The sequence below is a fragment of the Callorhinchus milii genome, unplaced genomic scaffold (assembly GCF_018977255.1).
Source record: "Callorhinchus milii isolate IMCB2004 unplaced genomic scaffold, IMCB_Cmil_1.0 Scaffold3, whole genome shotgun sequence".
NCBI lineage: Eukaryota > Metazoa > Chordata > Chondrichthyes > Chimaeriformes > Callorhinchidae > Callorhinchus > Callorhinchus milii.
In genome coordinates, this window is record NW_024704744.1 from 28,592,567 (window position 1) to 28,615,077 (window position 22,511).

At 40.8% G+C, this 22,511-nt stretch overlaps 1 protein-coding gene across 3 annotated transcripts in view; it reads left to right on the forward strand.

Annotated features, from left to right (window-relative positions):
* Positions 1–16,447, forward strand: part of LOC103185001 (protein eva-1 homolog A) — a 162,178-nt gene extending 145,731 nt beyond the window's left edge. For 2 of the 3 annotated variants that reach the window (XM_007903307.2, XM_007903310.2), the window contains 3 exons: positions 6,143–6,307; positions 8,963–9,136; positions 14,888–16,447. In XM_007903307.2, the coding sequence (XP_007901498.1) occupies positions 6,143–6,307; positions 8,963–9,136; positions 14,888–15,252 (704 nt within the window). In that variant the 3' untranslated portion in view covers positions 15,253–16,447. The remainder of the gene's footprint in view (positions 1–6,142; positions 6,308–8,962; positions 9,137–14,887) is intronic. The other variant, XM_007903308.2, reaches the window with a different exon arrangement.
* The last annotated feature ends 6,064 nt before the right edge of the window (positions 16,448–22,511 follow it).

A 22,511-nucleotide genomic window follows, 5' to 3' on the forward strand; every position in this document is an offset into this window, starting at 1 on the left:
TCACTGACATCATCAACCTGTCCCTCTCCTCTGGCTCTGTCCCCATTCCATTAAAAACTGCCATCATCACGCCCACCCTGAAAAAACCCTCCCTTGATGCGTCGCAGCTATCAAGCTACCGGCCCATCTCCAACCTCCCCTTTCTCTCCAAGGTCTTGGAAAGAGTTGTCGCCTCCCAACTGCGCTCTTTCCTTTCCACCCATTCTCTTTTCGAACCCCTTCAGTCAGGTTTCCGTGCTGCCCATAGCACAGAAACTGCCCTGGTCAAGGTCACCAATGATATCCTGACCATCTGTGACCAGGGCTCCCTCTGTCTCCTCGTCCTCCTCGACCTATCGGCAGCATTCGATACGGTCGACCACGCTATCCTACTCCACCGCTTGTCCTCCCACCTCAACCTTCAAGGCACTGTCCTTGAATGGTTTAGGTCGTACCTTTCTCACCGTCTTCACTTTGTCTCGACGAATGGCTTCTCCTCCACCCCCCGCACTGTCTCATGTGGTGTCCCTCAGGGCTCTGTCCTTGGTCCCCTCCTCTTCACCCTCTATATGCTCCCCCTTGGTGACATCATCCGCAGACATGGAGTTAACTTCCACATGTATGCGGATGACACCCAACTCTACCTTTCCTCCTCTACTCTCAACTCCACGACCACCGATGTCCTGACAGCCTGCCTGTCCGACATCGAGTCCTGGACGAGAGACAACTTTCTTCAGCTCAACGTGCGAAAAACCGAGGCCCTCCTGATTGGCTCACGTCAGCGCCTCCGCACCTCAGGCGCTGACACCATCAGCATCCAAGGCTGCACTCTCCACCTCTCAAAGCCAGTCAGGAACCTCGGCGTTTTGTTCGACCCTGAGCTGTCCTTTCTCCCTCACATCCGCACCACAACTGGCACCGCCTTCCATCACCTCCGGAACATCGCCAGACTACGGCATTACCTCACCCCTCACGCTGCTGAAACCCTGGTTCACGCCTTTGTCACCTCAAGGCTGGACTATGGGAACTCTCTCCTCGCCGGCCTTCCCGCCACCTCCCTCCACAAGCTGCAGGTCATTCAGAACTCTGCAGCTCGTGTACTGTCCCGCACCAGGCTTCGGGACCACATCACTCCCACCCTCGCTCGCCTCCACTGGCTCCCCATCCCCCAGAGGATTGATTTCAAGATCCTCATCCTCACCTACAAGGCCATTCACGGCCTTGCTCCCTCCTACCTCTCCAACCTACTATCCCCCTACCTGCCCGTACCCTCCGTTCCTCCGGCTCCGGTCTGCTCCACGTCCCCCGCCCCAACCGCCCTACCATCGGTGGTCGGGCCTTCAGCCTCTCAGCCCCCAGGCTCTGGAACTCTATCCCCCAGTGCCTTCGCCTTGCTTCCTCCCTTTCCTCCTTCAAGGCCGGTCTCAAAACCTTTCTCTTTGACCGTGCCTTCAGCTCCCCTCTCGACTCTCTTCCCCCTCCTCGCTCCCTCCCTTCCTTCCCCTCACCCTGACCATTTCCCCTCTGCTCGGGTCATGACCCAACTGTGCAGCGCCTTGGGACGTCCTCCTGACGTGAAAGGCGCTTTATAAATGGAATCTTGTTGTTGTTGTTGTGTGTGTAAATTCGCTGTTTTATTTCACTTTAATTAAAACATTTCAAGAATATTGTGATGTCTGTTTAGTCATGCTAATACAAAATTTTAAAAACAGGATATATAGCTGGTACATTTTATCATATTCATTGCATATCAAATATTTTTAGGACAGAATCAGTTCAGCTAATGCAATGCAGTTCTATTATGTATTAGTTTACTGTGGCTGATAAAATAATATTTTATTCTGTCAACAACTTTTGTTTATATAACGTCATTCACGTGGGAGAGCTGAGTACATGTCATTTTCCATATCAAAGACCCAGTTATTGATTATTTTTGAGAATTGGGGCTCAGAGCACTTATCTACCTGGCAGTGTAATTTTTCTCTTCACCAATGCCTTGCATCAATACATAACAGTGAGGAATTCCAGTTATAATTAACATTGTAGGCAACTCCAGGGAGCAGTGCTGGGCGGTGCTTCATTCTCAAAGGTTAACCAAGGTCCTGTCGGCCTGTTCCGATAGACCTTAAAGATCTCAAGGCACTATTCGAAAAGGGAAGGGAGTTTCTTCTGGTGTCGTGAACAACAATCCTCCAGTTAAATTGATTAATTTCATGGTTGTTTGTGAGATATTGCTGTGCACAAATAGACTCCGTTCTCAATTTGATGCCTTTGCGCTGTCAACTTGCACCGTAGCAGGCAAAGGCAAGCAGAGTGTTTTCATTCCAGATTATAATTATTCAAACACCTTCTACACTAATAGAGCCACAGAAATTTACAGCACAGAAGAAGGCTATTCAGTCCATCATGCCTGTGCTCGCTCTTTTAAAGTACAGTGCTTTTCAGTACTATTTCCCTGCCCTTTTTTCCACATTCTTGCAGTGTACTCATTTTTAGATTATTAAATGTTTTCATTTTTCTTCCCATAAACCTTGTTATCCTTCCTTAACCTTTTCTTCAGTTTATTATTCTGTGTGGTCTTCTATCTTGCCTCTCCGTCACTGATCAACAGCTCCCTTGACACTGGGAACATTTTACGTTGGTGCATTTATCAACTGACCAAAATAGTACATTTGTGGCTGACAGTTTTTGATTGCATGTTACGCAAAGTCCTTAGCTCAGTCTTGAACTAATATTTGGACGAGTTTCTGCCAGTTCTGGAACTTTGTGATGCCTTAGGTACACTTTTTCTTTAACACTTTTTCTCCTCTGACCTCCTTGCAAGTTCACTTTTGTTTGTTATGGGAGCTCAATGAGAAATAAGTATTTTGGGTGAATGAAGCAGCCAATTTAACTACAACAAAAAACCTGAATTGATTGACCAACTTTATTTGAAGATTGTTGGCCAGGACAATGAGGAAATCTCCCTTTTCTTTTCAAATAGTGCCATGGGATCTTTATGCCCATTTCCTTATTCAGCTGAACTTTTAAAGATCCTTTAGTATTATTCGAAAAGAGAGAAGAGTTTTATCCTGGTGTCCTGGTCACCAATCTTGTAAATAAAACTGCTCATTCACTTCATAGCTCTTTGTGAGACAAATTGGTTGCCAGATTCATCTATAAAATACAATCACTACATTTTACAATGAATCCTGGTACCCTCTGATCTTTAAGCATCACAAGACATTTGTGCAATTTAATATTCATAACTTTAATGTCTTCACTCATCCTGTTTAATTTCAACAGTATCTGGATTCATTGTACTCTGGTTATTTTGGATAGGCATCGAATGTATTGTTGATTTGAACAAAATGTTTTCAGAATAGCTTTTAAGTTCAATCAACGTTTGGTTTTAGAGTTTTGTTCCACGTAGGAAATGGGATTCTGATTAAATCCAACTGAAGCAGTTACCACTCCCAAGTTCAGGTAGTAACTAGTTTTCTGCCGAATCAGTTTTGATCAAATAACAAAGTGACAGGTTTTCACAATATTGGAATCCAGCTATATCATAACCAATAAAATCACCGTTTTCTCCTTCAGCTCAATAAGTTTGTAAGAAAGCATTAAAAGGGTAAAGACCACTTGGAGCGGTCAAGTCGCTCTTTGTGAAAGACAAGTTTAACTCCTTGCAAAGACATGGCAAAACTTGCACTATGATGCTTTCCACCCTCTGCATACAATTTGGGGACAGTTCTGCACATATGCTCACTAATGCCCAAAGATTAGGAAACAAACTCCAGAATTAGCATATTTTATTACACAGTTTAAACCTGACCTTCCCTTCATTCTCCCCACTTCCCTTTGGCAAAGGGAAGAGCAGTTTAATCGATATTGACCTTGTGATCATCTTGTGAGTGAATCTGACCCAGCAGCACAGAAGCAGGTTTGTGACAAATTACATTTTGCCCATCTGCGATCAGGGCTCCCTCTGCCTACTCATCCTCCTTGACTTCTCTGCTGTCTTCGATACCATTGACCACTCTATCCTTCTCCAAAGATGCACACTCCACCTCACTGAGCCAGTCCAGAACCTTGGTGTCTTGTTTGACCCTCAACTATCCTTTCTTCCCCACATCTGCGCCATGACCCGCTCTGCCTTCTCCCACCTCTGCAAGATCGCACGGCTCCACCACTGTCTCACACGGCAGGCCGCTGAGACCCTCATACGCGCATTCATAACTCGACTATGCAAACTATGTTTGTCGGCCTCCCCCAACTCCTCCTTCCATGGGCTGCAGATTATCCAGAACTCTGCAGCCCGTGTTCTCTCCTGCACCAGGCTCCATGACCCTATCACCCCCATCCTTGCCTGACTCCACTGGCTTCCCAACACACAGAGGATACAGTTCAAGATCCTGGTTCTCACCTTCAAAGCCCTCCATGGCCTTGCTCCCCACTACCTCTGCGACCTGCTAACTGCCTACCAACCTGCCCGCTCCCTCCACTCAGCGGGCTCCAGCCTACTTCATGTCCCTCGCCTCGCCCTCCCCACTCCACCATTGGCAGGCGGGCCTTCAGCCACTCTACCGACACCCTTTGGAACTCCATCCTGCAGGCCCTTCGCCTCAGCCCCTCCCTTGCCTCTCTCAAGATCCTCCTCTTTGACTGTGCATTCAATCACCCTCCTTCCCCTGCTGCCCTCCACCCTCCTTGATCCCGTTCCCCAGCTTGGGTCCGAAATACTTACTGTCCAGCGCCTTGGGACGACCTCCCATCATGAAAGGCGCAATACAAATGTAATTTGGGTGGTGGTGTTGTTTACTAATCTTTAGTCATTCAAGAGCACCTATGCAGAATGTTCCCTATGAAATTGAGCATGGAAGGTGGAGTGCATGATAGGATAGGTTTTACTGGAGTTAAACTTGTCTATGCAAAGAGTAACTTAATGGACCCAAGTGGCATTGTGTTTGATTGATGTCAATTTGCTCATCTTAGTCTGTACCTATTTCCATAAGCTTTACTGCTGCACTCAACCAGAGGCTTGTCCCAGGTTTATTTTGAAGATGCTGCATTGCCTATTATGGGGAATCTGTTGTACACGCACTATGTGGTGCACATGATTGTGGCTGGGAAAGGGGGAGGAAGAGAAGAGAATCTAATTTCTTGTTTTGCTTGAAGCTATCATACAATAATATATATAATAATCCTTGCATTTAATAGAGCGCTTTTCACGTCTTCTCGACATCTCAAAGCTCTTCACAGCATAGACTGTAAAGTGAATTGACCGTATATTTGTGGGCGATTAGTTTCAAACATAAACATACGATCCCTAGTTGTGCTCTCATCATCCAACTCGAATGCTTACATCCACCTCATCTATGCCACTGAACGTTTTAAAGACCTAGATCATTTTCTTCCTCATTGTTCTTCCTCATTTCTTCCTCATTCCTCATCTGGAACTCCATCCCCCAGTGCCTTGCTTCCTCCCTTTCCTCCTTCAAGGCCGGTCTCAAGACCTTCCTCTTTGACCGTACCTTCAGCTCCCCTCTCGACTCTCTAACCCCTCCTCGCTCCCTCCCTTCCCTCCCCTCACCCTGACCATTTCTCCCCTGCTCGGGTCCTGACCCAACTGTCCAGCGCCTTGGGACGTCCTCCCGATGTGAAAGGCGCTCCATAAATGGAATCTTGTTGTTGTTGTTGATTGTTCTTTTTGCCCCAAGAGCAGCTTTAGCTGTGCTTCTCTTAATAGCTTAGGACAGTCCTGTAATCATTCTCCGTGCTCCCCTCTGAACCAATGCTTCAATGCTCTTTTGAAGATACCTGCCCAAAGCTTGTCTTTAAAATGCTACACAAAGCATTTGAGAATGCTTTCAAATTGTACTCTATCTGCTGGTTCCAAGTAGTGTGGGTTTTACATTATTTTTTCACTTGCAAAGTCCTGTGTGAGACAGACTGACCAGATTATATAATTGTTGGTTTGACTCTGTGTCGCTGTGTTATTATGTTTGGCAAAGCCTGTCCATAGCTTGATGTTTCTGAAAGCAATGGTTGTGTAAGAGAGAACGGTGGGTTTGATTTACGATTTTAATTAAGCCCATTTAGATTTACAAAAAGGATACTGTCTTCTTGTAGCCCAGCTTTAATAATGACTCAGCACAAATAATGTTTGCTTTTCTATTCACAGTGCCAAAGAAACTGCTGGATGAAACCAACCCCAAGCCAACTCACTATCAAGGGTTCCACCACCCAAATCTTCCCCTTCACCCCAGAGCTCACGACCCTAACATTATCAGGGATGGTGTCTTCTCCCATGATGTGCTGCCTTTTATAACTGAAACGTCTTTGCCAGGTAAGCCATTTTGGACCATTCTAGAAGGGAATATTAGACCAGGAGTAACCGGGAAGCATAAGTACTTATGGGAATTGTTAATATTTTCTAAGGTGTTATCCTGGTTTAGTTGGTAGCATGCTCACCTCTGAATCAGTAGATTTTGGGTTTGAGCTCCACGTTGAGACTTTGAGCTCATAGTCTACATTCCAGTGCGGTGCAGGAGCACTGTATTGTCCAAGTGCCGTAATTTAGATGAGATGTTTAACTGAGGTCCAGTCTGCCTGTTCAAGTGAATGTTAAAGACTTTATGGCACTCGTAAAAAGAGAAGGGAGTTTCTTCCAGTGTCCTGGCCAACAATGCTCCACACAAAAAAAATGGCCATTCACTTCGTAGCTGTTTGTGGGATATTTCTGTGCGCAAATTGTCTGCCATGTGCATTTACAAATACACAGAAAATCTTTGTGAAGCCCTTTGAGATGTTTCAGTATGATAAGAACCTATATCTAATGCAAAGGTTATTTTCTATTAATTTGTTGGTTGCTTCAGTAGAACACTGCTTCAATCTACCTCTGTGACCTGCTCAAACCCTACTGACCCAGCCCCTTCCTCCACTCAATGAACACTGCCCTGATTCATGTCCTTCATGTCCCCTGCCCTATCCGCCCACCATCAGTGGATTAGTTTTCAGCCATTCTGCTCCTACTCTCTAAAATCCCTTCCCAGAGTCCCTTTGGCTCATACTTTGCCTCCCTCCTCTCTCCTTTTAAAACCCGCCTCAAGACTCACCTCTTCAATTGGTCTTTTGATCATCTTCCTTATTCCCCAGCCCGCACCCCCAGCTCCCATCGCCCCCAGCTTGGGTACAACAACAACAAGATTGCATTTAGAGAGCGCCTTTCACATCGGGAGGTACTCAGTTAGCTAAGCAAAGTACTTTGAAATGTCCTTCTGACAAGAAAGTCTCTATAAATTATATTGTCGTGTTTCATTTCCATGGAGTAAATAAGCTGGGATGGGATTGATGAAAGAAATAATCATAATAATAATTATAATCCTTGCATTTCATACAGCACCTTATCACGAATTTGAGTACTTCACAAGGCGCTGTAAAGTGAATTGTCTGTATAAACAGCAGTATCCCACAACAGTTGTGGATTGAGTGACCAAATTATTGTTTATTTGTTTATATATTTATTTAATTTTATTTGAAGGGATTATTACCTCCAGAAAAGCAATCCACCAATCTACTAACAACTGGTTTCCTGCTTACTACTAGGTAAACAAGAGGCATGAGGAGTAAACATTTTGCCCTGCCCGGGAATCAAACCTAGGTCCACTCTCTTGTGAGGCGAGTGCTCTAACCACTAACCTACAGGACTCCACAAGAAAGTCTGTCACCCTAATGCAGCCATGCCCTGAGGAGGAATATAAGGCTGTTTTATATCTTTAAATAATAAATATCTGACATGGATGAGGATATTAAAAGCTCTGAGGATATTGACAATGTGTTGGTGTGAAGCTGGCAGTGGTGGCTGTTTGTCTGCAGTAAAAAGTATTTGAAGTGTTGGTTCGCATGATACTGGCTTAACTTGGATTTTATTTTAGTATTCCAGCTGCCGTGCTTTGCGGGCTGGGGCGGGGTGATTTATACCCGAATTATCACCTGTATTACACCTGTTAGTCATCAACTGTCTTGACCAGCTTTATCAATAATGTGACAGTTATTACAGGTGATAATTAAGACTTCACACATCCTATTTTTCACTCTGTCATTAATGAGCAAATATTCAGAGTCAATAAAAATTCCCAAAATAGTAGTAATGAAATGCACCCAACAATTACTCTGTTGTGCTTAGAAACAAATATGCTATTTATAATAATTTATAACAATTTATAACATGGATGAGTGTCATCTAATTTCTGTACATTGCAAAATCAGCACTCACTATAACAGCTCTGGATAAAATCATTGAATAATTTCCTTTTTTATATAAACAAAATATTGAAACAAAGGCAGGATTGTGCTGGTCGGAAGCAGTGTTATATTTAAATGTGTTTCAGACCAACATGCGGCCATGTCTGAATTATCGTGAAATCTGCTCTTTAGATTTTCCATAGCAACCGAACTAAAGATATTGAACATAAAATAGAATCAGAACTTGTTTGTCATCTATTAACTTTTAACTGTTCCAGATGAAGCCTGGGAGGTAACTGATAACGACTCAATCATCTCTTACAGAAGCAATGCCAATCCTTTGCACATTGAAATTAAATTATTAACATCCCTTATCTTTCACTTGTGAGAGGAAGTTGTATCTTGTCTATACTAAATACAATAAAAGCGACTTTGGAGGTGGCAATAAAATTTCAAAGGGCTCCGCCTCTTAGTTTTGTAGAATTGGAGAACAATGGCTTAATGTGCTTGGTCTAAAGTCTAAGAAGAGTATTACTATAGTTGAGATGTACGTGGCGAGTTGCAATCCAGTTACAGGATTTTTGCTGCACACATATTTGTAGTGTTTGTGCATGTCAGCAATCTTTTCTTTGGAATTGATAGTAAATCCAATAGGGCAATGGAATGTTCAATTAATTGATCAGAGGGGGTGGGTGATGCTACGTACTAGATAGTATTTGATTGCTTTCAAATTTAACTTGTATTTTTCTGCACTTAGAAGAAAAGAAGAAAGGAAGATCTCCTTCCAGTTACCCAATGGACACTAAGCCCCTGCCACCACCAGTGGATGAGACAGATGTGCGACTTCTGGATCGTACCATGGAGACGAGAGGCATTCAGACTGAGATGGAGTTACTCAGCAACATACTGGCAGCTTATTCTTATATCACAGGTACATCAGCAATTTTTTGCATTTTCCAAGTGAATAATTTAATACAAAATGAAACTGTCCAATATTCAGCTACTCTTTGATGCATCTGCCTCTTTCAAAATGTTTTAGATTTTTATTGAAATTGTAAACTTGTATCTTGCGCTGATGTTTTTGCGCTTCTGCATTTTTTTTGGATTACTTGCTTCAAGTTGAGTCAAATTTTATTTTCCGATAAGGGATTGTTTTAGTTCTCATTCAAAATGGGGGGAAAGTTTTGTTTGATGCTGTTCTTTCAGCTGTTTATAAATAGCTTATCCTAGGACTTTATCCAGCACCCTCCCTGGCACATTCAGTACCCTGAACTGTACTTGATCCTTTGATGAAATCTGCCTTGATACTTGACTAGAATTGCTGTAGGCTGCATTGTAGCATGTTTAGCGAAGAAAGCTGCAAATTTAGAGTCCCTTGAAAGGCAAAATGTCTCAAAACATTTTTGCATACAATGAAACAATAGAAAACACCCTTTCTATAACACTCTAGTTTTGGCTATGGTTCCCAGACACTGAATAGCCTTTTGTTTAGCTGCTAACCTTAACTGGTGAAGGAATCTGTGTGACTCCAAAAGCTTGCGTCAATTTGGTCCAGTGAAAAATATTGCTTGATATTACAATGAAACAATTTGATATTACAGTGAAACAATTTAATTACAGTTTTTACAAAAGGACTAACAAAACATCTATTTTCATAAAATACAAAAAAGGAACAGCACGGCACAAATCAAAAACTTTATAATTATGTAAATCAATAAAATTGTATTAAACATTTTTTTTTATGGAGTAAACAATGTTTTATGAAAGAAATGTCTCTTATTATCAAAGCTAAATAACAGTAGAAAAAAAACCTTTCAATACTCAGAGGATTAATAGCTTAATAGCCGTCTTTGACATTCGTTGCCCAGAACTGTGTTGATATGATAAAACCATTTCGGACATAGGCTGTTCAAAGAGATTAAGCAAAAACAATAGAGATGAGTATAGTCCAGTGAATCTAAATCCAAACGTGAATGCAGGTTAAGAACTACATTGCTCAGATCTCCAAATCTAAAGTTGTGATTGCTAATAACAATTGGACTGGGACTATTAATCTAGAACCAAGGGTCAAAACTGCTGGAAATCTGCCCTCATTTGCTCCAAAGTTTCAAGTTCTGAATTGCCTCCAGATCAAAACATGTTAGAATGACAATGTAGAATGTCACTTTTAGAAGTAGGTAGATGAATTGCACCTTTTCTCCACAGCCTCACAGCATGATCACTGAGGGTGGTGAGAATGTGGAACTCACTGCTGGAAGCCATGTTTGAAGCAAAAGTATCAATATATTTAAGAGAAAACTTGATGAATACATGAGGGAGTAGGGAATAGAAGGGTATGAGTGACAGGATAGGAGGGGTGTATAAATAGGGGCATGGACTAGTTTGCTGTTTCCATGACATATGTAACTTTATGCAAGTCAAAGCGCTGATCAGCATGCTAACAGAGTTTCAGAGGATTGGTCTGAAATGTATGTGACTACAGCAGCATCTGCTATTTAGAATCATGTCGCAATTCTTGCAAATTGGACCTCTCTGTTACTGATCTAGCTGATGTAGCTTTTTGACAAGAAGAATAGTTAGTCTACAAATTATTGCTGAAAGAAGCTTGGGAGCTGGTCAATAAAGATAGTGGGTATTTGAAATGGTGAGTCTAGGACATGGGATTATTGAAGGAACAGTTTGATGTTTTTAACGAGAAGATGGTAGGGTGGGTATTATTGGAGGATGAGATCAAATGGGCTGAAGGATTTTCTTTGCTCTAATGTGTCTTGTGACCTACCCATCATCTCATCTGAGATCAGAGCTTGCTACAGGGAAGCTTAGAAGCAGGAAAGTGGGAAAACTGCAGCTTAAATATGTTTCCACAAAATGTTCTACCTGTTACCTTCTGAATCCATTGAGCAGGAGGGTATGAAGTACGTATTTCAAATAGATTCAGGTCGTTTTTGTACTGCAAAGCTGATGAGAAAGCTTTTGTGTAATTACATTTTACATTCTTTTTAAACTGGATATAATCGGTCCTCAAAAAAACTCTGAGTAGTATAAATGTAGCAGTTTATTTTGAAGTAGTATACTGTATTTTTTAAAATGCAACAATAACTTGCATTTATAAACTTACAGAAGGTTCACAACATAGAAAGAGGCCATTCTATGCTGGTGCTATCTCCCTACCACTAAAACAATCTACTCTAATCCCTTGCTTTCCCCTTCTGTTTTAATGTTATCCTGTAGAGAAAATGGCAGGAATTCCATTAAATCAGCAGCTTCTCCTATTTTCACATTGCTTTGCAATATAAAGATGTCATGAGCAGTGAGCTCACCCACACAATGCCAACAGTACTTGTCAAATATACAGCAATCATGTAAAAGGCTTATGTCATCAGAGTAACTGTCTATTGACATGTTTCCAGTTTACTTGAAGAACAGGCGATTGGCAATGTGGTGACATTGTCACATTGCCGGTAACATCAACTACAGAGTGCTATTTTCGTAATCTTACTTTTAACAACACCTGAGACAAAAGTATGCAACTTGTGTTTGCAATGTTAGCACTGTAGAGACTGTATCGTAAATCTCAGCAGCGGAGTTTTACGGCAGGCTGATCTCAGCTTCATAGGAGCCAGGGCTGTCTAAAACTACCACCTTTGAATAGTCAACACAAAGAGACAAAACAGACTGCAAAGGCATGTTAACATTGCCCGTAATTTTTTGTATCCATTTAGCAAAATGACTGCTGAGATTATCTTCGGTAGCCTCTGAATTAGCTAAAGTATCCCAATATTTTTCTTGTAAATTTTCTGCAGAAATGCTGCAGTAATACTAAATAGATGAATAATTTCACTGGCTTGCTGCAAAATACAATACAGGCACATTCATCTCTAAACAGTGGTTAATAATTAAATGTCTGTTTTTGTCACGCCGCATTACCTTGCTATGCTGTAAACTGGTTGTATCTAGGCATACCTATGTAGATATTTAACACAGCATACCAAAGCTTATTCCCTCCCCCACCATCGAACTTTGTAACTTTGTTCTAGAAAATGTATAAATATGAATCAAAAATAAAATCCATGTAAACTCTCATTGTTCCCCATTTCAGGAACATGCTGGATATGATTAGTCTGCCATCCATTCACAATAAAAACTGCACTGACATGCAACTAATCTCACTGAAGAGAACATTGCTTTTTCAGTTCATCCTACAGGAATGCAGAGATTCAGAAGTGTTTTTTTTATTTGTACCATGAGACGATTTGGGAGTAGATAAGACATCTGGCATCAAATGCCGATTGGAAGAAGGCTTAAAATCTTTAGTTTCATTAGTTTCCAGGTGCAACCTGGCAAAGAAAGAGCCTTAAAGCAATTCATCCAGAGTTGCTGCACAAGCTGAATGTTAATGATCCATGATGTGATTGCGAGGCGCTCCACCTTTTACTGCTGCTCAACTTTGGCACCAACTGTAGTGGGCGGGAAGCAATAAATGCCCTCCCACTGGCAACTGACCTCTGTGTCTATACATTAACCAGTTGCTCCAACCAAATTTCACAGAGTAATTGAATGGAGGGGTGAGGGTAGAATGAAAGGTGTACAGATAGCTTAGCTCAACAAGTGTCGCATCACAACATTTGCTTAGAATGGAGTTAAATATTTGAAAGGGCTAGGTAAAAAAATAAAATTAATTCAATTGCAGTTTTTTAGGAACAAACACTGCTGTTAAAATACCATCTCTACCTGGATACATTATCTTAAAGTTCCTTAAATAGTTTCTTCATTACAATATTAATGAATATTTATAGAAATTACTGTAGTTTCTTTTCAAAGTCTGCTGCTATGTAAGAGATTTTGTTGAGCTACAGGCTGCAGAATAAATCTAATTCATTCTGCAGATTCAAAAGGTTAAAAATTAACAATGCAGCACGGCAAAATTCTTTGCTACAATAAGGAGAATTTAATTTTGATTCATGAATTATTACGTGGGTTAAGTATTAACTGCTGTTTATAATGAAACAGAGTCTTATCTTATAGAAGCTTATTTTATCGCTTAGGTTACCATTAATTCAAATGAAAGGAAAATTTTGAAAATACTTAGTATAGTGGGTCAATAAATTTGTCAGCAGGAGTGATGGTGTGAGCTTCAATGAATGATAGAACAAGCAATAGTTTAGTTGACTGACAACTTGGAGACCTTTGGCAAAGGACACAAAGGTTGGCACCAATTACGGTTCCCAGTTAAGAATAATAGAGAGGAATTTAAAAGGTTAAGAAGTTATTGAGTACAGAATAACTGCGCGTCTAGGACGTTCTATTACACTATTAGGGTAAGGCAGTGGAACCTTGATTATTCACTATATTGGAGCCACTTCTCCCACCTTTTGTGGATAGGTCAAATTGGTAGTTTATCAAAGTTCTAGAGTTGTATTTTCTAACTAATTAGGTAGCTCAACTAAACATATGAAGAGTAAATGCCAAAGTAGGGAAGGCAGGAAAGATGAACTTACTCCTCATTGTCCCAACCTGGACAATCTTAATCTCTCTCTCTCTAAGAGAGGAGAAACTCACAATTGTACCAAAAGATAGTTACTGGTACCAAAAGTTAGTGAAAAAAGTAAGCAGCCACACTGGGACATTCATTATCCCTGTGATGATCAATTGTATCAGTGTCTGACAAAGGGGAACAACTTTTGACAAAATCCAGAGTGATTCCACATGGTATAATTGCTCTTTATCAATGTACAGGTCAAACATATTGAAGGTTGTAATTTGCAAATTGAAATGCTCATCACATGTATTTCATGTATTGTTGTATGGTGTCAGCCTGACTCAGTGACAGCACTCTCGCCTCTGAGTCAGAAGATTGTGGGTTCAAGCCCCACATCGGAACTTGGAATCACATAGTCTAAGCTGACGTTCCAATACAATGCTGGAGGTGTGTTGCATTGCCAGCGCCTTGGGACGTCCTCTTGACGTGACAGGCGCTATACAAATGTAATCTTCTTGTTGTTGTTGTCAGAGGTGGCGTCCTTCAGATAAGATGTTAAACCGAGGTCCCGTCTTTAGATGTTAGGTGGATGTTAAAGGTCCTATAGCACTATTTGAAAAGTGACAGAAGTTTCTCTGGTGTCCTGGCCAATAATCCCCCAAATAAAATTGGTCACTCACTCCATGGCTGCTTGTGGGACATTGCCGGGCACCATTGGCTGCCGCGTTTCACCCAGAAAATACAGCCAATCAACTTTACAGTATATCCTGTGAAGTGCTTTGAGACATCTCAACAACATGATATTATTTTTATTATTAAGTAAAACACAAAAATCTCTGAGTGAAAAATCTACTAAAATACCCCAAAATACAGTCATCACCTCAGTAGTGAATAAGGCTAATGGGTCATTTACCTGCCAACATGATGACATTTTTAGTATTCTCCATAAATGTAAACTTTTATTTTCCTATGCTTGTCTCACCTATTGCATTTCCATTCGGCTTGTCTGCCCAGCACAGTTTAAAGGGCTGTGACTTTGGTGGCACGAAGTAATTCTAGCTGGGGGCAATTATTCCAACATATCTAATATGCGGGGTGGTTTGGATGAGAAATGGTATTCACAATTAAAGAAAAGAATGCCATGTTTTTATATCATTATTTAACGTTATTGAAATACATTAACTGGTTTTGTTTTTTTTACAGAAAATCCTGAGAGATCTGCTTTATATTTTGTGTCTGGGGTGTGCATTGGTCTCATTATAACACTCTGTGCCCTGGTAGTGAGGATATCTTGCCGGACTGAATTGAGGAAGCCGGCTGCCAAACACCCCGCTGAAGAGGACAGTGATGAGGACGACAGCGATGACGATAACTCGGATGCCACCTCCGATCTCTCGGCCAGGCGGCACCGACGCTTTGAGAGAACTTTAAATATGAACGTCTTTACTTCGGCAGAAGAGCTGGAAAGGGCACAGAGACTGGAAGAGAGGGAGCGAATAATCCGGGAAATCTGGATGAACGGACAACCTGATATTCCTGCTACGAGGAGTTTGAATCGCTATTACTAAGCAGCCCAGCAGTATTGACGTGGGAATGGCAGAGAAGAGCTGGCAATGCTAATAGCACTCAGTGACTGCACTCGACTGGAACCAATAATGCCTTCAACTCTCAGTGCATCTTCAGAACTGTTTTACCTACAATTCACTAAAGTGGAGTAAAGAGCCTTAATTTCACTATAAATATGAAAAACACTTCTCAAGGATACTCAAGCTAATTTGTTCTCATTAACTGGAGAATATATTGTACTGGTATTAAGTCATCCACTGAATCTTTTCAGCCTTAAGACATCCGGGGATTTATCTTATTTAACAGATTTATAGATCTATTTTTCAGTGGCAAGGTCGAACTGGTGCCTCAGGGATGAAATCCTGTTATTTTATTTTGTAAAATTTTAAGGATGAATTAACACATTGTGCAGGATGTTATCACTGGTTACAAAATGTTGGGGGTAAAAACCTCAAAGAGGTTAAATAGTGATTGACACTGACCTACACATGAATGTGCCTTTGGCTTTCTAACTTGATGACTGCTGATAATTGGAAAGTGACGCACATGCCTTTTTTCTTACTGCGTTGAAGAAGCTTTACGATTGCAAAAATAGGATGTATGAATGTAATGTACAAAAAGACTGGTTGAACAAGACCAAACACACATTTTTCTTTAGCTAGAAAAAATTCGAAAACTCTAACTCTGAATGTTACTATTCTTCTTGGATCTCATCTCAGAGATCATTGGGAATTATTGCAGATACATAAGAGTGACACACACTATGCTTTACAATGGTTCAGGCTATTTGGGGCCTTAAATTATCAGGAATCCCTTGCAGATATCAGCATAACACTGTGGGACTGTGAATCTTGCAACTGTTCAAACGTAGACATTTTCAATTGTTGATGCTATTGTTTTAGTGGGAGGGGAAGAGCTGAATGAGCAGTCATGCAATGAAAAAACTACATGTGGTGAGAATTAATCTGCAACTGTTACATAACTGACCTTGCACTGGCAAGAAAATCCAGAAAATCTCACTGATATAACTCTTCCTTTAGACATTCTATTAAAGCTTTGTGATGGGTTAACCAGGTTTATATATATTAATAAACTGATGCCACAAAACCACGACAAAAAATCTTTGATATTTTACTGTGTAAAATTCTTTTGTAATGTTNAAAAAAAGAGGAAACTATTAAAGTTTTAAATATACAACTTGTTTCCACACTTAGTCTTGAATCTTCTGCTGTTGAAAGAAAACCACTGCAAATATATGCTATTGCTTTTGGCTCCACCTATTGCTATAAGCGCAACTGAAGTAAACACAACGCAATTTACATTTATATAAAAACAACTTGCATTTATATAGTGCCTTCCATGCAGGGTAGCGTCTCAGAGCGCTTAACAGTGGCAGAGCCTGACTCTGAGCCGGTGGAAGGGGGAGGTGGCCGTAAATACAGTCGAAGAGGAAAATTTACAGGTGGGAATTGAAAAATGGGAGAGAAGGAGCAAGGCGGAGGTATTGAGGGGGATTGTTCCAGAATATCGGGGCATAGTGGCTGAAAGCGTGACCTCCGATGGTGGGGTGGAGGGTGTGAGGGACGAGTGCCTTTAATGTTGGGAGGACTTCTCAAAGTGCTTTATATTGCTCGCTATGCACCTGAGCTGGGATGAGCCCTGAAGAGGATGAGAAAGGCTTGTTCTTATTCCATGCCTTTATCACCTCTTGGCTTAACTATTCCAATTCTCTCCTCGCCGCACTTCCCAGTCCCTTCCTACACAAGCTGCAGATCATCCAGAACTACGTAGCCCATGTCCTCTCCCGCATCAGGCTTCATGTTCCTATCATCTCCATCCTCACTCAGCCTGCTGGGCCCCCATCCTCTTGACCTTGAAGTGATCTATTGGGAGATGCAGTGTCAGAGGAGCCTGGTGAGGACCGATGTGATGAACTTATAGAGTTTGTTGCAGGTGAGGATGTGAGAGTTTTGTATTAGCTGGAACTTAGGGATGGTGGAACTTGGAATCTGTTCTTGTTGTTAAATACTCTCTGGGTATATGTATATGCCCTGGTGTCCTAAAACTGCCTCATGCATATTTGTTGCAAAATTGAGACATGTGGTATTGAGGGGAATGAAGCAGCATGAATAGAGAGATGGGAAAGGAGAGATAACTAAGCAGGAAGGATTAAAGGATGTTTTTTGGACAGGTGGGATGTAATCAGTGGCTTATATATAAAAGGGATTAAGATGTCTACATTTGCTGATGATTGCTGATGATTAAATGATTAAACTGAGGAGTAATGCAGATGTTTACAACACCACTGCATTTATATAGCGCCCTTCACGTCGGTAGCATCTCAAAGGAGGATATTTACAGGAGGATACAAATGAGTGAGCAACTAAGTGGCAAATGGACTTCAGTAGACAAACATGAAGTGGCACTTTTTGGGAGGAAAACAAGATAGTAATATTCTCAATGGAGTAGAGTAGCAGATACCTAGTACTTTATTATAGAGGCAAAGATCTTTAAATGTAGGAGTACAAGGGAATAGGGCTACACAAAAAGTTAGAATTCTAGATTTTACATAGAGGGGCAAGAAAAATGCTTGAATCTAATCCTTTTTCATTCTAAAAAAAATTTTAATTATCATCGCATTTTGAAATGGGTCATGGAATTGTTGATGTCCACTAATGGGACCTCAGTTTAAAGTCTCTTCTGAAGGACGGCACCACTGGTGATGCTTTTGTTTTCGTTAACTGGGTGTCTGACACATGCAGAAATCCATCACCAGGATTTCCCAGTATTGAATAAAAGTCATAGTATAATTTTCCTGAGAAATATATTGTTTTTTATTCATCCAGATAGCAATTACATTTAACAATCACGAGACAATTATCTACATTTACTGCCCTTGCAATAATGGAGAATCAGATTGAATCATCTAAAGTCAACATTTTAGCAACCAGGAAATGAGATGTTTAACCCTTGTTTGTGAGCCTGACTGGATAACTGGCTTGTGGCTTCCAAGTGTTCAGAGCAATGTTGCTTTTGGATCCTTCGATGTCAGCTTTTTCATTAACTGAAGTAGAATCACCAAGCGTTGGATTGTCCTCCTATTAATAGAAAAAGTGAGCTAAGTTTATATCATTGTGTGACAACTTAATTTCACCCTACTGATGATATGCTGCAAATCTTCACCATCAATGACCAGACCAAAACAGCTGACCAAATCATACTCGGGACTTGCCACTCTTGATATTGCAATTTGCATAATTTGGTAGTTAAATTAAGGCAAAGGTAAAGAATATTCTGCTAAAATGACTATCATAAACATTATAACAACAATAACAACTTGCATTTGTATAGTGCCCCTCATGCAGGGTAGGGTCCCAGAGCGCTTGACAGTGGTGGAGCATGATACTGAGCTGGAGGAGGGGCAGTAGAGTTTTGGATCAGCTGGATCCTGTGCATGGTGGAGCTGGGGAGACTGGCAAAGGGGGCATTTGAAAAGTTGAGTCGGGAGGTGATGAATGTACGAATGAGTGTTTTGTCTCCGTCTGGTGTAAGGTACGATCGGAGGAAGGCAATATGGTGGAGGTATAGGATGGCGGTCCTAGTCTGTACATTAATATGAATATGAAAATATTAAATAAATTAATTGCACATATTAATATGAAAAAGGGATTGATGTGGACAAAAAGCTATAAATGACTAAATACTGTGAAAAGCAGAATAGTTCTGCTATTTGCATCCTTTGGAAGCCAAATTGAGAGACTGAACAAAAACAATTAGGTTCTGGATCATTCACAGCTGCAAAAGAAAAGAGGCTTTCATGTGGAGTCACAGTGCAGTCATGTATGCATGACAGTGTTCAATCTCAATTCAAATGTTGAGATATCAACCTGTAAATATCCTACAAACCAGTATTGAAGTGGCGTGATCAGTGATCCAACCACTGTGACAAAGTTGGGGTGGGGGGAATGGAGAGGGTTTCACTAGATATTGAAAGATATGGATAGTGGGATTTATAACAATGTGACATTGACAGTGATAATTATCTCTCCAGGATTATGGTTTAAATGGTGGAGTCCTGTAGCTCAGTGGTTAGAGCACTCTCTTCTCAAGCGAGAGACCTGGGTTCGGTTCCCAGCAGGACGAAATGTTGGGCAAGTTTCCTTACTCCACATGCCTCTGTTTACCTAGGAGTAAGTAGGAACCCTGTTGTGAGTTGATTGGCGGATTGTTTTTCCGGGAGTAATAATTCCTTCAAAAATAAATTGGTCACTCAATCCACGACTGTTTGTGGGACTGCTGTGCATAATTGGCTGCTGTGTTTCACCCACAAATATACAGTCAATTCACTTTACAATGCGTTCTGTGAAGCGTTTTGAGACGTCTCGGAGATGTGATCAGGAGCATTATCAAATACAAGGATCATTAGTATTTATTAATAAATTAATATTCAGTTGACTTGTAACACCGATTGAAGGATCTTCAAACTGAATCTTGAAATTACACCCAGTTTTAGGTTGTCCTAAGATTAAGATTATCCAGAAATCTTAAATTCAATCTTAATTGGAACCTGGGTTTCTGCAGTTCTGAAAAAAAAGTTTTCAACTTAATACTGAATTGAAGAATTTTCCACAATTCTGTGCAATTTAAAATTTTAAGACAAAATGGTTTTAAAGGCTAAGATTGGGTGGAGATTTCCATTCTCTAGTGTGATGAGGTGTAAGGTAATGCCTATAGCTACAATGGAACATTTGTTTTTTTTCTCCAGACCCCCTCATTGGCTGTGTTGCTGATGTCGATACTTTGTAAGTCTCTGCAGCAATAAAATTAATGTAAGAGCAAATTAAGTGTGAGCATCTGGATCCAATTACTTTACAGCAGGTCTATAATTGAGCAGCCAGCCAGCTTGCCTGGATGCTATGTCTGTAAAACATGATCTAGCCATGTGACTAATTCAAAATGTTTGATATGCAACACAATTTCCATTTCTATGGCACTTTTTATATCATGCGGATGTCTCAAAGTGCTTCACACAGTTGTTCTGGACCTGGAGCTGGGGCAGGAGTGGGGAAGAGCATGACCCAAACAGCTGGCAAAAGGGTAAGTTGAATCATGCTTAAAAGGGGAAAGGTAAGGAGCGAGTCAGGGAGACTCCGGCGTGAAGTTCCAGAAAGCAGGGCCAAATGACTGACAGTTCCCCCACTGATGGAGGAGAGGGTCGGGTATGGGACTGTCGTTCCCTCCTTCACAGCAGGCGTACAAATCAATAATAGCTGTATGGTTGAGGCGATGTGTCTAAGTTGCACCAACGGCTGAAACTAGGGATCATTTCATTATATTTTTGCAGTGGGAAATCCCACCACTCCCACAGGAGGGGTTTGTGGTGCTAGTGGAAGTACCCCCCTGCTTTCAGGAGAAGATGGAAGGAAATGAGAGAAAACTGGCAACCAGGTACATCATCATGGATCATGAAACCTATTTTACATTTTACGTGCTATTGGGCAAGCAAATTTTGCTTTATAACTCCATCAGGAATACTAATAAAAACTGTTGCCAGCGGTTAACACAATTAAAAAAAAACTAGTGTTTAAGAATGTTATTGGTTAAATAGATTAATAGAAAGAATAACTAGAAGTGCACTCACCACTTTTTCAGCAATTTCTAACATGGAACTTTGAACAAAACCTTTGAACAAAACTCACAAAACACAGCGATATATACACAGAACACCATTTATTTAATATTATAAAAGAGCCATTGCCCAAGCAATTCTTTAACACCAAGAAATTTCATTGTGAAACAAAGCAACTATGGATATGCTTGGTTGTGCTTTTACCATAGTGGGTGTGAACTGAACTGCTCTTAAAACCACTTCTCCAGTAGGTATCAGGAACAGTATCTAGTGCAATTCTTGCTGGTTAAATCACAACACACACCGCTCATCTTGAAATATAAATGCATCATTCCGTATAAACATAATAATAATAATAATAATCCTTGCATTTGATATAGCGCTTTTCACGTTGGGAGGATGTCCCAAAGCGCTTCACAGAACACACTGTAAAGTGAATTGACTGTATATTTGTGGGTGAACGCGGCAGCCAATTGCGCACAGCAATGTCCCACAAACAGTCGTAGATTGAAAATGACCAATTTATTATTGGGTTTTTTTGGAGGGATTATTATTAGGCATGTGGAGTAAGGAAACTTGCCCAAGGTTTCGCCCTGCCTGGAATTGAACTCAGGTCTCTCGCTTGCAAACATATAAGTTTACAGCACAGAAAAAGACCATTTATCCCATTGTGTCTGTGATGGCTCTTTGAAAGAACAATCCATTCGGTCTGATTCACCTGCCTTTTCCCCATACGCCCACAAATTGCACCTCTTGAGTTATCTATCTAATTCCCTCTTGAGGGCTAATAATGCATGCTGGCTTGACCACTGTTTCCAGCATGGTATTCCTACCCCACTCTGTGTAAAAATGTGCTCCTATCTCCCCCTTTACTACCATGCTCACTATCTTATTTAAGGCTCTTATTATTGGGTTGCTGCTGTTTACGGTTGTGGTCTCTTTTTCAGCCATTTTCCATTCTTTTGCCAGATGGCAGTGATTTCCTGCAGCCTGTTACTGGTAATGATGCTCACAAGAGCCAATTAGGAATTAATTCAAATTAAGAACACATGAAGAAAATCCACATAATTTCTGCAGGGCTGGAGTTCACTCTAACTGGGTGCACTCTGCATCATCTACCTATATTTGAACACTAGGTAGGAGATGCCAGCTCCCTCCAAATTAGAATAAATAATAATAATCCTTAGATTTGATTTAGCACTTTATCATTTTGTTGAAATGTATCAAAGTGCTTGAAAGGATTTTAGTGTAAAGTGTAATGACTCTTATATTTGTGTAGGTGAGCATTCCATAGTCCTCTGTTGAAAGTCCCATGAAGTTTCTAGGTGACCTTTTTGTGAAGTCCAGGGGATTATTAACCCTTTCTTGATTTAAAGACATTCTGTTGTAAAACTGAGCTAAATAAATTCCAAAGTAATCCGATGCCTCTAATTCTCTAATTCTCAGGTTCTTAACACTCACAACAACATGGACCTTTTAAAAATAATTTTGTTACTCTAGAATCATTCTGTAAAAGCTAGAGCTGTGAAATGAATCCGTGTGGGATTATTCTTCAATATAAATCTTTACCTTTGGGAATTGAGAAGTGGACTTTTTTTAAATTTCCCCCATCAGATATTACAATACATGAAT